Here is a 12854-nt window from a genome sequence, read left to right as displayed (position 1 = left end):
AGAATGGACCTTAGAAAAGTATGTCAAAGTTGCTACTGGGCAATGTTCTAACCCGTTTTCAACAGCAAATGAAGCATCTAGACTTGAGCATTCAACACTGGAAGCATCACCAGCACCTTATCATATGCATTTACACTGAACTTTATCATTTCAAAGAGAATCATTTATGACACATCTATGATATTTCATTTAATAGGATGACCAATTCAAGATGATCCTTCTACAGTTCCATAGGAATCAGATTTTTTGCCTCAACATTGGCCAGCCATTTTGTAAAATTAGGCTGACTTAACTCCTTATCACCATAAACACAAACTCCAAGGAAGCATCACTTTCACATGTAAAGGAGAACACACTGTAAGCTTCCTTTTTTCCTTTGATCACATCATGGCTTACAAGATCTTAGTTTCCCGACCAGGGATTGAATTCTCAAGCCCCTGGCAATGAAAGTGCAGAGTCCTCACCACTGGACCACCAGGGAATTCCCTAAGCTTTCTAATATAAAGTGGTTAAGACACCAAGAATGGCTGTAGTTTACTGCCTGCATTAAAAGTAGGTTTAAAAATGGCTTCCAGGTATTTTCTAAAATAAGCAAACTACGTCCAAAATGTGAAAGAAAAAAGTTACAGAAGTCAAAGGTATATACATAAACATTAGTGCTACACTGTTCAGTTTAATAAATGATGATTTTGTACACATTTTGCTGGACTCTACCAAAAGAAATGAGTGTTCTTGCCACCAAGGAACTCTAGCAAGAGACAATAAAACTGCACACTAGTACTATGTATAAAAGGCTCTGGCAGGACCCGGAGGGACTTTGAAAGGCCAGGTTTTCAGAGAATGCTGTTCCCATGACTACAAAGTATCCAAACTACTCTAAGTAGGTGAGAAATTCATCTAAAGCATAATGTGACCCCATAAATTTGTGCTGAGAATTACTTTGGCAACCTGTAAGACTCAATGCACTAGCAGGTAAACTAAATGCACTGGGTTTATTTCTAGCCCATCATTTAGGAGCCTGTGACCTTATCAGCAAAGTCATCTGATTGTCAGTTCCTACCATAAGTAACACATGAAAAGAGTCACAGCCCTATTTCCCTGACACTGTATTTAAGGGAATAAAAGAAATACTTTTAAACTGCAGAGCCCTATGAAAATGAGTCATCACTTGCTTTTGTGAGCTGAACTGTCATTAGGGGGTAAAGCACTTTTTTCCCCCCTACTTATTCATCAACTATTGAGTGGTATGACTTCCACTCTATGGAAAAGGCAAAGATTCTTAAGTTCTACTGAAAGGAATGCATTCCAGAAACACTACCATCTGAAACCAAATGAGGCAAAACTGGGTCACAGTAAAGTCCTACACCCTCATGCTTCCTACTTTATCTCTAAACATTCAACAGGGATAAATAACCAAGGAACAAAGCCAGAGCCAGATAATCAGTAAAATGAATTAATTTGAGTGGCAATATTCAAAAATTAACACTCACATAACATTATCCAACCCTCACAAGACACTGTTCTCTGAAAAATATTGAACATACACACAGAAAATTTTAATGAAATTTTTATGTCTTAAGTGCCACTAGATCATCAACACATTTTCCACTCACTTATGGCTAAGAATTCCTATAAGCACTAAAGTATTAACAATGACTTCAGATTGTGGGGGTGGGGGTGGGGAGGATGGAGAATCCTCCCTATAGAGGATATGTAGACTATGTTCTTACATATGCTCATTCTCTCTCTCTCACACACAGAAAAATTTGGAACGTGGATTCCAATCCACTAGTGGAAAACCACTGATACCTTAGAAGTTCACCCTTTGGGAAATTTGGCTGTAGGGGATATTTTTCATTAAAAAACCGCTCAAGTAGTTAATGACCATTACACTAAACACCATGAGGAAATGAAAAAGAATATATACCTTCTTTGATTTAAACAAAAATGAAGTGGCAAGAAGAGGCAATAAAAAGGGAATGCACCCAATAGGTTTCTGGGAGCATGATCAGGATTTGCCTCATCCTCTGTGGATCAAGATCAACTGTGGAAAATTCTGAAAGAGATGGGAATACCAGACCACCTGACCTGCCTCTTGAGAAATCTGTATGCAGGTCAGGAAGCAACAGTTAGAACTGGACATGGAACAACAGACTGGTTCCAAATGGGAAAAGGAGTATGTCGAGGCTGTATATTGTCACCCTGCTTATTTAACTTATCCTCAGAGTACATCATGAGAAACGCTGGGCTGGAAGAAGCACAAGCTGGAATCAAGATTGCTGGGAGAAATATCAATAACCTCAGATATGCAGATGACACCACCCTTATGGCAGAAAGTGAAGAGGAACTAAAAAGCCTCCTGATGAAAGTGAAAGTGAAGAGTGAAAAAGTTGGCTTAAAGCTCAACATTCACAAAACGAAGATCATGGCATCTGGTCCCATCACTTCATGGGAAATAGATGAGGAAACAGTGTCAGACTTTATTTTTTTGGGCTCCAAAATCACTGCAGATGGTGACTGCAGCCATGAAATTAAAAGACGCTTACTCCTTGGAAGGAAAGTTATGACCAACCTAGACAGCGTATTCAAAAGCAGAGACATTACTTTGCCAACTAAGGTCCGTCTAGTCAAGGTTATGGTTTTTCCAGTGGTCATGTATGGATGTGAGAGTTGAACTGTGAAGAAGGCTGAGCGCTGAAGACTTGATGCTTTTGAACTGTGGCGTTGGAGAAGACTCTTGAGAGTCTCTTGGACTGCAAGGAGATCCAACCAGTCCATTCTGAAGGAGATCAGCCCTGGGATTTCTTTGGAAGGAATGATGCTAAAGCTAAAACTCCAGTACTTTGGCCACCTCATGTGAAGAGTTGACTCATTGGAAAAGACTCTAATGCTGGGAGGGATTGGGGGCAGGAGGAGAAGGAGAAGGAGAAGGGAGACAGAGGATGAGATGGCTGGATGGCATCACTGACTCGATGGACGTGAGTCTGAGTGAACTCCGGGAGTTGGTGATAGACAGGGAGGCCTGGCGTGCTGCGATTCATGGGGTCGCAAGGAGTCGGACACAACTGAGCAACTGAACTGAACTGTCACAGAGACCTTTTATACTTGAACTTGAGTGTCTAAAGGCATTTCTCAAATAGTCTTTTCTCTAACACATATCTACAGGGTGGAGATCTAGTAGAAACATTCCAGGAGACTTAATCACAGAGGCAAGTTTGGACAAACAGCTTTATCATATAGATGATAGCTTCCATTTTCAAATGTGATCAGCTTTTGAAGAACCTACTGACATTGTCAAGGTGTTTTAATATATGTGGTCTAAAAAAGAATTAATCATCAGTTCTGATGCAATTTTAAGCATTAGCCTGATTTAGATGGTGACACCTTAAATAGTCGACTGTGGACTGTAATGGTTCCTACAATTCCCACAAGCAGTAGAAAAAATATCAAATACCACATAACCATGACTGAAAAAATTAACAAAGATCAGTAAGGTTTACTTTATTTTTTGCCGTGCCATGTGGCTTGTGGGATCTTAGTTCCCTGATCAGGGATTGAAACCAGGTCCATGGCAGTGAAAGCAGCAAGTCCTTCCACTGGAAGGCCAGGGAATTCCCAAGGATTGTTTACTTTCTACACAGCTAAAGTTACTAATTTATACAACTTTGGCTTTCTGATTCACAAATTATTTAAGAGATCTGAATTTAAAACAAAGCTCTTGATAGTCTTTTTAAAGTTCTTTGTTATTTCAATTAATTCTATGAGCTCATACATGGTGACAACTTGGATGTTGTCATTACAAAATACACTGGGCATTTAATAGTCTATAAGTAGTCCATGTGGTCGCTAAGAGTCGGACACGACTGGGTGACTTCCCTTTCATTTTTCACTTTCATGCATTGGAGAAGGAAATGGCAGCCCACTCCAGGGTTCTTGCCTGGAGAATCCCAGGGACGGGGGAGCCTGGTGAGCTTCCATCTATGGGGTCGCACAGAGTCAGACACGACTGAAGCGACTTAGCAGCAGCAGCAGCAGCAATGCATTTCAACATGTTTAATTTAAATGTGTAAGGCCAGATGATTTATATATAAAGTTATAATCTAGAAAAGAGTAACTCTTTTAATGAGTATTCTCAGGGAGAAAATGTAGATAAGGTTAACCCAACTCCCATGAGCTACATGAGAAATCCATTTTTAATGTGTTTCCATACATGGGGATAATAAAAGGGATAAGTTTGGGGGGAAGGAGAGTAGCAATAAGGGATGAAAAACAGAATTTAATCCCATCTAAATTTTATGTACTAGAAATTTTCAAATTCAAGCTATGCTGATAGGTTGAAAATACATACCTTCTTTCCAATAACATTTCATAAAAGTCTCTAATATCTTGACCAGATTTTTCCATACAGTGATAAAATGCCAGCTGACTTTCTCGATTTGCAAAATCCACCTAAAAAAAAAAAATGAACAGCAGGTGTTTAATGCGAGTTTCAGATTTCAATGATGGAAAGTGTTACCAAATTTGAAAACTCTTCTTCTGGATAAATTACAAGAAAATGTAACTTAGATCTCATTTAAGTGAAATAGTCCTCATAACTAAAACTGTATTTTTTTAACTTGAAAATTCTCAAATTCTACAGAAATCTTGATAAAGAATTATAATTTAAAGTTTCAGAACCCAATCCTGAAGAAGTGGAGAAAGCAAAATCAAAAACTGAAACATACCTATCAGGATTCTAGGCCATTGGTTAAATAATCAGACCAACTAAATCTAGTAATATCTTATGAAAAAACAGGCTTACAACCCAACATTCAAAAAACTAATAAGATCATGGCATCTGGTCCTATCACTTCATGGCAAATAGATGGGGAAAAATGGAAACAGTGACAGACGTTATTTTCTTGGGCTCCAAAATCACTGCAGATGGTGACTGCAGCCATGAAATTAAAAGATGCTTGCTTCTTGGAAGAAAAGCTAGGACAAACATAGAGTATTAAAAAGCAGAGACGTCACTTTGCCGACATAGGTCCATCTAGTCAAGGCTATGGTTTTTCCAGTAGTCATGTATGGATGTGACAGTTGGACTATAAAGCTGAGAGCTGAAGAACTGATGCTTTTGAACTGTGGTGCTGGATGAGAGTAACTTGGACAGCAAGGAGATTAAACCAGTCAATCCAAAAGGAAACCAACCCTGAATATTCATTGGAAGGACTGATGCACAAGCTCCAGTTCTTTGGCTACCTGATGCAAAGAGCTGACTTGTTGTAAAGACCTTGATGCTGGGAAAGACTGAAGGCAGGAGGAGAAGGGGCAACAGAGGATGAGATGGTTGGATAGTATCATGGACTCAATGGACTTGAGTTTGAGCAAACTCTGAGAGATAGTGAGGACAGGGAAGCCTGGCATGCTGCACTCCATGGGGTTGCAAAGAGTTGGATATGATGAGCAACTAAACAACAACAACATCTTGTGCATAAATTTGCTGGAACCACAGTTAGAACATAAAATATGGAAGAACATTTAAACTTTACTCAGTGAGGCCTCAAAGTCACTAAAGCATGATATTCACCATTTATCAATATCTTATTTAAAAATACTGATTTCAATCTAACCAGAGTTATTAAGTGCATAAATTCCTTGAAACTCTCATGAACAAAAGTTTTTAAATAAAAATACTTAGACAAAAGATCATACTTTCACTGATTACCCACTCTTTAAGAGAAGAGGAAAGAAGATCGAGAGGATCATTCAAGAAGCTGGACTGACACTTGGAGCTCCTGAGAGTGCAGCCTGCACTGAGAGCTCACTGGTGAGCACCAGGAACCCAGGGTGTAGGGAACGAGGATCTTTAGGGAAGGTTCTGTGATAACGTTTTAAAAGACTCTGTGTCCTTGCTGCTAAGTCACTTCAGTCGTGTCCGACTCTGTACGACCCCATAGACGGCAGCCCACCAGGCTCCCCGTCCCTGGGATTCTCCAGGCAAGAACACTGGAGTGGGTTGCCATTTCCTTCTCCAATGCATGAAAGTGAAAGTGAAGTCGCTCAGTCCTATCCGACTCCTAGCGACCCCATGGACTGCCGCCTACCAGGCCCCTCTGTCCATGGGATTTTCCAAGCAAGAGTACTAGAGTGGGTTGCCATTGCCTTCTCCTCTGTGTCCTTAAGTAGCCAAATTAAAAAATTGTAATATCGCCCTTGAAAACTGAGATATATACTAGATGTGCTGTAAGCCAACAAAATGCCAATCATTAAAAGGTTGGGATCCAAACATGACTTTGTTTTGGTTCTGCTTAAAGTCATTCTGCACACCTTTATTTTATTTCCACCGATTTTCCTCCCCTTGGTCTCTTTTACAGCTGCTTGTGCATATTCAATTTCATTGTAAAGAACCAGGGCCATGCCTTTTAAGCGATCAAACACCACCTGTAAAAAAACAAACAACATCAGTCTAAACAAAATTCTGTGTTAGTCCCAACAAAATTCTAAGTCACTAACACATTGCCAAGAATAAATATATATTTTTTTTATTTCAGAAAAAAATTTGTTTTTCCTGATGATGCATGTTATAGTAAAAACACAACAAAATGTTGTAGGAACTGTTTAGATTTGTGGATATTGTGGCCTGAGGTATATTGTTTTTATTTTGTTTTTGTGTATTCTTTTTCCACGTTGACTGAGTACTGTCTTATATTAAAGTAAGTACCGACAAAAAAATCACCGGACCAAAAAACTGTTTCTCCATACAACAAAAGCTACACGTACAGAAATGTCAAAGTTATGCAACATACCTCCGACAATGTAAAATCTGCTTTTAAGAAGTTAACATCTTTACCTTCACATAATGGAAGGGGGTCCAGAGACTCTTTTCCTGTTATGTTTGTGAACGTTACACAACAAACATTGGTTGGATGAATATTCTGTTGTATGAGTGTTTTTGAAAATTATCATTTTTTTAAAAATCAAGTCTAATTACATGTAAGTGTGAATGTGAATAATTATATAATCAGACTAATTTTAATGAGATAAAATTATAGAAATCCCTAAGCAACAGTCTATTTAACAGTATTTTGCAGACTGGTTCTAAAATTAATCATTTTGATGGGTTCGATATAGTTTTTTCAAAACATATCATAAGTAAGTGCTCTTCTAGATCAAATTTTGGAAAAAAGAGAATTTTAATGTATGAGTTACAAAGAAAAGTCAGCACCAGAAACTGGGTCTGAAAGGACAGAATACCAAAAGAAAGGAAGTCATTAGTGACTTAAAGCCACATACTCAAACCTCCCACTTACCTTTACCACAGGCCCATATCGGCAAAAATGTCGTGTTAAATATTGATCTGACACATTTGAAGAAAGCCCGTCTAACCACACACAGTTTGTAGGCATGCTCTTTCCAAAACCCAGCTGAATACAAAAGGCAAAATTTCTATTAGTTAAGCCACCAATTATTCAACAACAAAAATTGTGAAAAAACTTGTATTCTGTAGGAATCTTATCCAACCACCACCTCAAGTGGGAATCAAGTTAAAATCAAACAAAAATTTACACAAAATTTATCCTGCCTGGCTAAGCAAGTATTAATTCAGATTACAGTATAACAGGATAAGGATGCAAAGAAGTTTATTACCTTTATGGTTATCTAACTATACTATTACAATTTTAAATAATCATATATACCAAAATAAAACACCTCCAAATCTTGAGGAAAAAAAACACAGCAAATATTAACAGCACAGTAACATATAAATTCCTTTACCTTGAGACGATTATTTCCAAGGTATTCCCCATCCATCTTCTTAATAGCCTTACAAACGCTGGCAATGTCACAGTATTGCAAGAACGCATACTGAGGGACTCCGTTTACTTTCTTAATATCAATATCCTGAAAAAAACAATGGATGGATACCACTTAGTGATATGTCAATAAAAAATAAATCAGAATAAACCAAGTCCATATGAGCTACATGGTTCTCAAAACAGATTCCTCCCAAACCACCTGCTTAGTTACAATTATACATCTTCATGCAACTGTAAATAGCCTAAAAATCTATTCAACACAACATTTGTAGTCACAAACCATGAAATTCTTCGCACGTGAAGCTCTGCAGAAGAGCAACTGCAATACAACTCAAAACTCAAAATTTTAAATCCATAATACCTGTGTTAAGAGAAATTTATGATAAGAAGTAAAAGGTGGCCTATTTAATGAAAACCTAACAAATAATTCCCTTCTGCAATATCTAAAATCCTTATTAGGGGCAAGCCATTTAAAATACAGCATCTGGGAAGAATAACAATGATAAAGAAGTCAAATTTTCAAAAAGTGATTTAAAATATGCAATCCCGAATCAGAAGCTTCATTCTATTAGTATATCTAACTGAATCAAACCTGGTAACTGATAAATGTGGTAATAATCTCTCATACCCAGAATGAACGGACTACATAAATATCTGAACTACTCTGTGAAGATGCATTAGAATACCATCCCTGGACTAAAGAAACACTCTACATAAAGGAATATCCCCATTTCCTTGGAATGCTCAAAACCTGCTGTCACATCTGACACTCTGGTCCTGCCTACTTAGAGGAGGTAGTGAAAAAACCTGGCTTACACATGAAAATGGTCCAGAGAAACCAGACACTTGGATGGCAAAACTTGTACTTAAACAATAATGAGCTGGGCCATATATTGCAGATTATGTATTGTGATTATCTAAGCCTCCTTAAGGGTCACAAGCCAATAATCAAAACCTGAAACAGAGCAAAATGAGTAATGCATTTAAAGAGCTGTTTGATGGGTCCTTAAAAAAAAAAAAGCATAATTTATACTCAAAATTTTTCTAAGTAATGGTAAATGGAAGCTGTTTTCATCATTACATAGAATGTAGTAACTCAGGATAGCTCCATTTAAATTTCCCAAAGAACAATGGTGGGCTGACTTACTAAAAAGGTTCTGTTATAGCATAATCTGTTATCAATAAGCAGCAGACCATGTTCCCAAGGTTTGTATGTCATTAAAACAGTGACAATCATGAGCAACTGCAAACAAGATAATAGTTTTCAAATACTGACATGTCCACCTTATTGACAAGCATAGCTCTTAAAACATAATAATCATTCCATTTTTAGCAACCCTGGTGATGAAAATATATCCACATGCCCAAATTCAACTTTTTATACTCCTTCAAACATTCAAATAAAAATATGTTTGAAAATTTTATCAATTCATAGTCTCGCAAAGCCAAAAAACAAATAAATAACAGACTGTGATCTAAAGATAGAAGAAGCTGTAGCCCAAATAGGTAACTGAGCATCTAGTCACTCATCCAGGTAGGCAGTAGAGCTGGAATTAAGAGTATACAGTACCCTCACAAAAATAAGAGAAGTTAAATAATCAGAAAAGAAAGATGAATGTTTTGTTGGTATCGCTCCCTAAATAGCTTCTCTGTTTTTTCTTCACTTCTGCCAACCACTTCAATTTCTACTCTCAAGCCCCTAAAGATGAGGTTTTGTTTAGCCACAAGCACAAATAATATTTTATTCACAAGACTACGTTATGCCATTAAAAAATATTAAGAATCTTTTGCTTAGAGCATTAGTGTATACGTAAGAATAGACAAATGGACATCACATATACACAAACCTAAAAGATGTACAATAGCTGTTTCTACGCAAACTATTTTTTTTTTTCTCTCCAAAGTCCAAATATATTACTTTCTTCACAATTATTAGCTGTGAAGTCCTAGAGAAAGTCTAGGAAGACAGAAGTAATTTTCCATTTTTTCAAACATAACACAAAACAGTATACCTAAGGATACAAACTGTAACCAAACTACTTTCACTATAATTTCACTCAAGTTTTAAATCATGGAGAACAGAAAAATCCTTCTATCTCTAAGTCAAACAATGACTTGCATAATTTAAACAGATTCTAATTAAAACTTCAAAACAGAACCGAGCTTCCAGCATGACAACCACATTCCAATAATTCCCAAGGTACTTCTAACGTGCATTGTAATAAAAAGAATCATACACTAATCTGCTGCTTCTTTCTTACAGACATGTTTTCTCTTCCAGATTTTCCTTTCAACCCACAGGACTAGAGATGGCATTAAAACAGCATCCAATGGACAAAGATAAGACAAGTGGAAAAGAAAATACATACGTAAATAAAGACAATTATATATTTTTACATACACACATAAAGCAGTCCCTGATGAGTTTTGCCAGATCATCTTTTAGCAGGAGTTAAAAACACATAGGGCAAATGAGAAAAATATTCATTATAACATCTAAATACATTTTTCCAAATATAAGCTGCACTTATGCTGTATGTTTTATGACAAAGATTTAAAATTGTTTTCATTGTTAAAAAAAAACACAACATACCACAATTTCTCCAAAGCGCTGGAAGATGTTGCGAAGATCATGGTAAGTAGTGGTTTTTTCAAGGTTACCAATAAAAAGGGTTCTTGTTGCTTTGGGGTGAAATTCATCTATCCTTTCATCCAAGGGGCGAAATTCATTTTCACTTTCCGTTTCTGTAAGTGGGAAGGGGCAGAGAGTGTTTTAATGTTTACTCATATATCATGGGAAAATCTACTTTAAGAAATCAAATCTCTGATATGCGGGGCTTAATTCTCATGTAATCTGAAAAATCATATATACTATCAGAAACAGCTCCAAAGCAAAAGAAGAATACAGAAGCTAGAGAAACATGTCTAAAAAATTAAGAGAAAGTTAACACCTTGATCTTTCAAATAGAAAAGTAGACTGAATTTCCATTTCAGTTGATTTGTTTTAAAAGATAATCACTATCACAGAAATAGGTTTTAAACCCCAGTGGAAAATGGCAATTATTTAAGCCTAATGGTACGTTTCAAAATTATGTAGTAGGCTCTGAATGTGAACTATAAAACTAAAATCCTAAAATCTGAAATAAACATGAAGTTCAGCTAAAAACAGTCCAGTTTCACTATTTATTTACTTTTCAATATTTTGTAAAATATTTAGCATATTATGCTTGTCATACCCAATTATCTAAATACAGCAATTTTTAGATACAAGAATAGCAACTGTATGAAAACTGACTGAAGTAACGCTTATAAAATATCTTCTTTTGCTGTTGCATGGTACCCAATGACAAATAGAAAGAGGTTAAATGACTCTTAAGGTTTTTATTTCTTATGATCAAAGTCCTGGTTCAATGTCTAACTCAATCATAGGCTTTCTCTGAAGTTCCATTTAACTTGGGATGGGCTTTCCTCATGGGTCAGATGGTAAAGAATCTTTCTTCTATGTGTGTTTGATCCCTGAATCAGGAAGATCCCCTGGAGAAGGAAATGGCAACTCACTCCAGTATTCTTGCCTGGAAAATTCCATGGACAGAGGAGCCTGGCGGGCTACAGTCCATGGGGTCGCAAAGAGTAGGACACGACTGAGTGACTAAACAACAAGAAGTTAGGGACTTTCAACGTTTTCTGGATAACAATCATAATATGGCCTATATGATATCTCTTTTTTAATGTAAAACAAAGCCACCCAAAAATGTTAGTATTTAATCAATTTGACTAAAACAAAGTGTTCATTAGCTCCAGCCACATTACTGATGATGTCAACAACAACACTGATATTAAAAAGACTCAACTTCTGAGCTGCTGGGTGAACTACGCCAGAATACATCTCACTTCTGATTCCAGATTAATAGCTCTAATGGTAGCAGACCTTAATCTCACCCAATCATCAGAGAGTATATATATACTTTCAGTCAGATGGGCCCAGAAACTGTTCAGTGCTCATTACAACTATCTTTATCTACATTTTCATCTTATTTCACAGAGGGTGACACTACCCTTATGGGCAGAAAGTGAAGAGGAACTCAAAAGCCTCTTGATGAAAGTGAAAGTGGAGAGTAAAAAAGTTGGCTTAAAGCTCAACATTCAGAAAACGAAGATCATGGCATCCGGTCCCATCACTTCATGGGAAATAGATGGCGAAACAGTGGAAACAGTGTCAGACTTTATTTTTCTGGGCTCCAGAATCACTGCAGATGGTGACTGCAGCCATGAAATTAAAAGACGCTTACTCCTTGGAAGGAAAGTTATGACCAACCTAGATAGCATATTCAAAAGCAGAGACATTACTTTGCCAACAAAGGTTCGTCTAGTCAAGGCTATGGTTTTTCCTGTGGTCATGTATGGATGTGAGAGTTGGACTGTGAAGAAGGCTGAGCGCTGAAGAACTGATGCTTTGAACTGTGGTGTTGGAGAAAACTCTTGAGAGTCCCTTGGACTGCAAGGAGATCCACCCAGTCCATTCTGAAGGAGATCAGCCCTGGGATTTCTTTGGAAGGAATGATGCTGAAGCTAAAACTCCAGTACTTTGGCCACCTCATGTGAAGAGTTGACTCATTGGAAAAGACTCTGATGCTGGGAGGGATTGGGGGCAGGAAGAGAAGGGGATGACAGAGGATGAGATGGCTGGATGGCATCACTGACTCGATGGACATGAGTCTCAGTGAACTCCGGGAGTTGGTGATGGACAGGGAGGCCTGGTGTGCTGCGATTCATGGGGTCGCAAAGAGTCGGACACGACTGAGCGACTGATCTGATCTGATGTCTCATTTTAAACTCAACAAGGTCTTCTTAAAATTATCTAGGAGAGTACATACTTAGAAATATTTCATTTAAAAGGAGAAAAAAATAATTCAGACACATCTTGAGATTTGTACTTTAAAAGGCAATCAGGGGAGTTCCCTTGGCCTGGTGGCCTAGTGGTCAGGATTCTAGGCTTTCACTGCTGTGGTCCAGATTCAACCCCTGATCAGGAGAACTAAGATCTCCCAAGCCTCG

The 12854-nt window shown here is 37.5% G+C and overlaps 1 protein-coding gene across 6 annotated transcripts in view; it reads right to left on the bottom strand.

Annotated features, from left to right (window-relative positions):
* Positions 1-12854, bottom strand: part of SPEN (spen family transcriptional repressor) — a 92481-nt gene that overhangs the window by 12964 nt on the left and 66663 nt on the right. For 5 of the 6 annotated variants that reach the window (XM_086343854.1, XM_086343850.1, XM_086343851.1 and 2 more), the window contains 5 exons: positions 10393-10544; positions 7759-7884; positions 7293-7406; positions 6310-6423; positions 4349-4449 (listed from right to left, as the gene is read on the bottom strand). In XM_086343854.1, coding sequence (XP_086199980.1) covers positions 4349-4449; positions 6310-6423; positions 7293-7406; positions 7759-7884; positions 10393-10544 — 607 coding nt within the window. Of the gene's footprint in view, positions 1-4348; positions 4450-6309; positions 6424-7292; positions 7407-7758; positions 7885-8615; positions 8755-10392; positions 10545-12854 lie in introns of those variants that run through there. The other variant, XM_086343855.1, reaches the window with a different exon arrangement.

The sequence above is a fragment of the Bos grunniens genome, chromosome 16, assembly GCF_055505025.1.
Source record: "Bos grunniens cultivar Pamir isolate PY7600 chromosome 16, Bosgru_T2T1.0, whole genome shotgun sequence".
NCBI lineage: Eukaryota > Metazoa > Chordata > Mammalia > Artiodactyla > Bovidae > Bos > Bos grunniens.
Note: the sequence above shows the minus strand (reverse complement) of the source record. Positions and strands in the feature narration are given on the sequence as shown.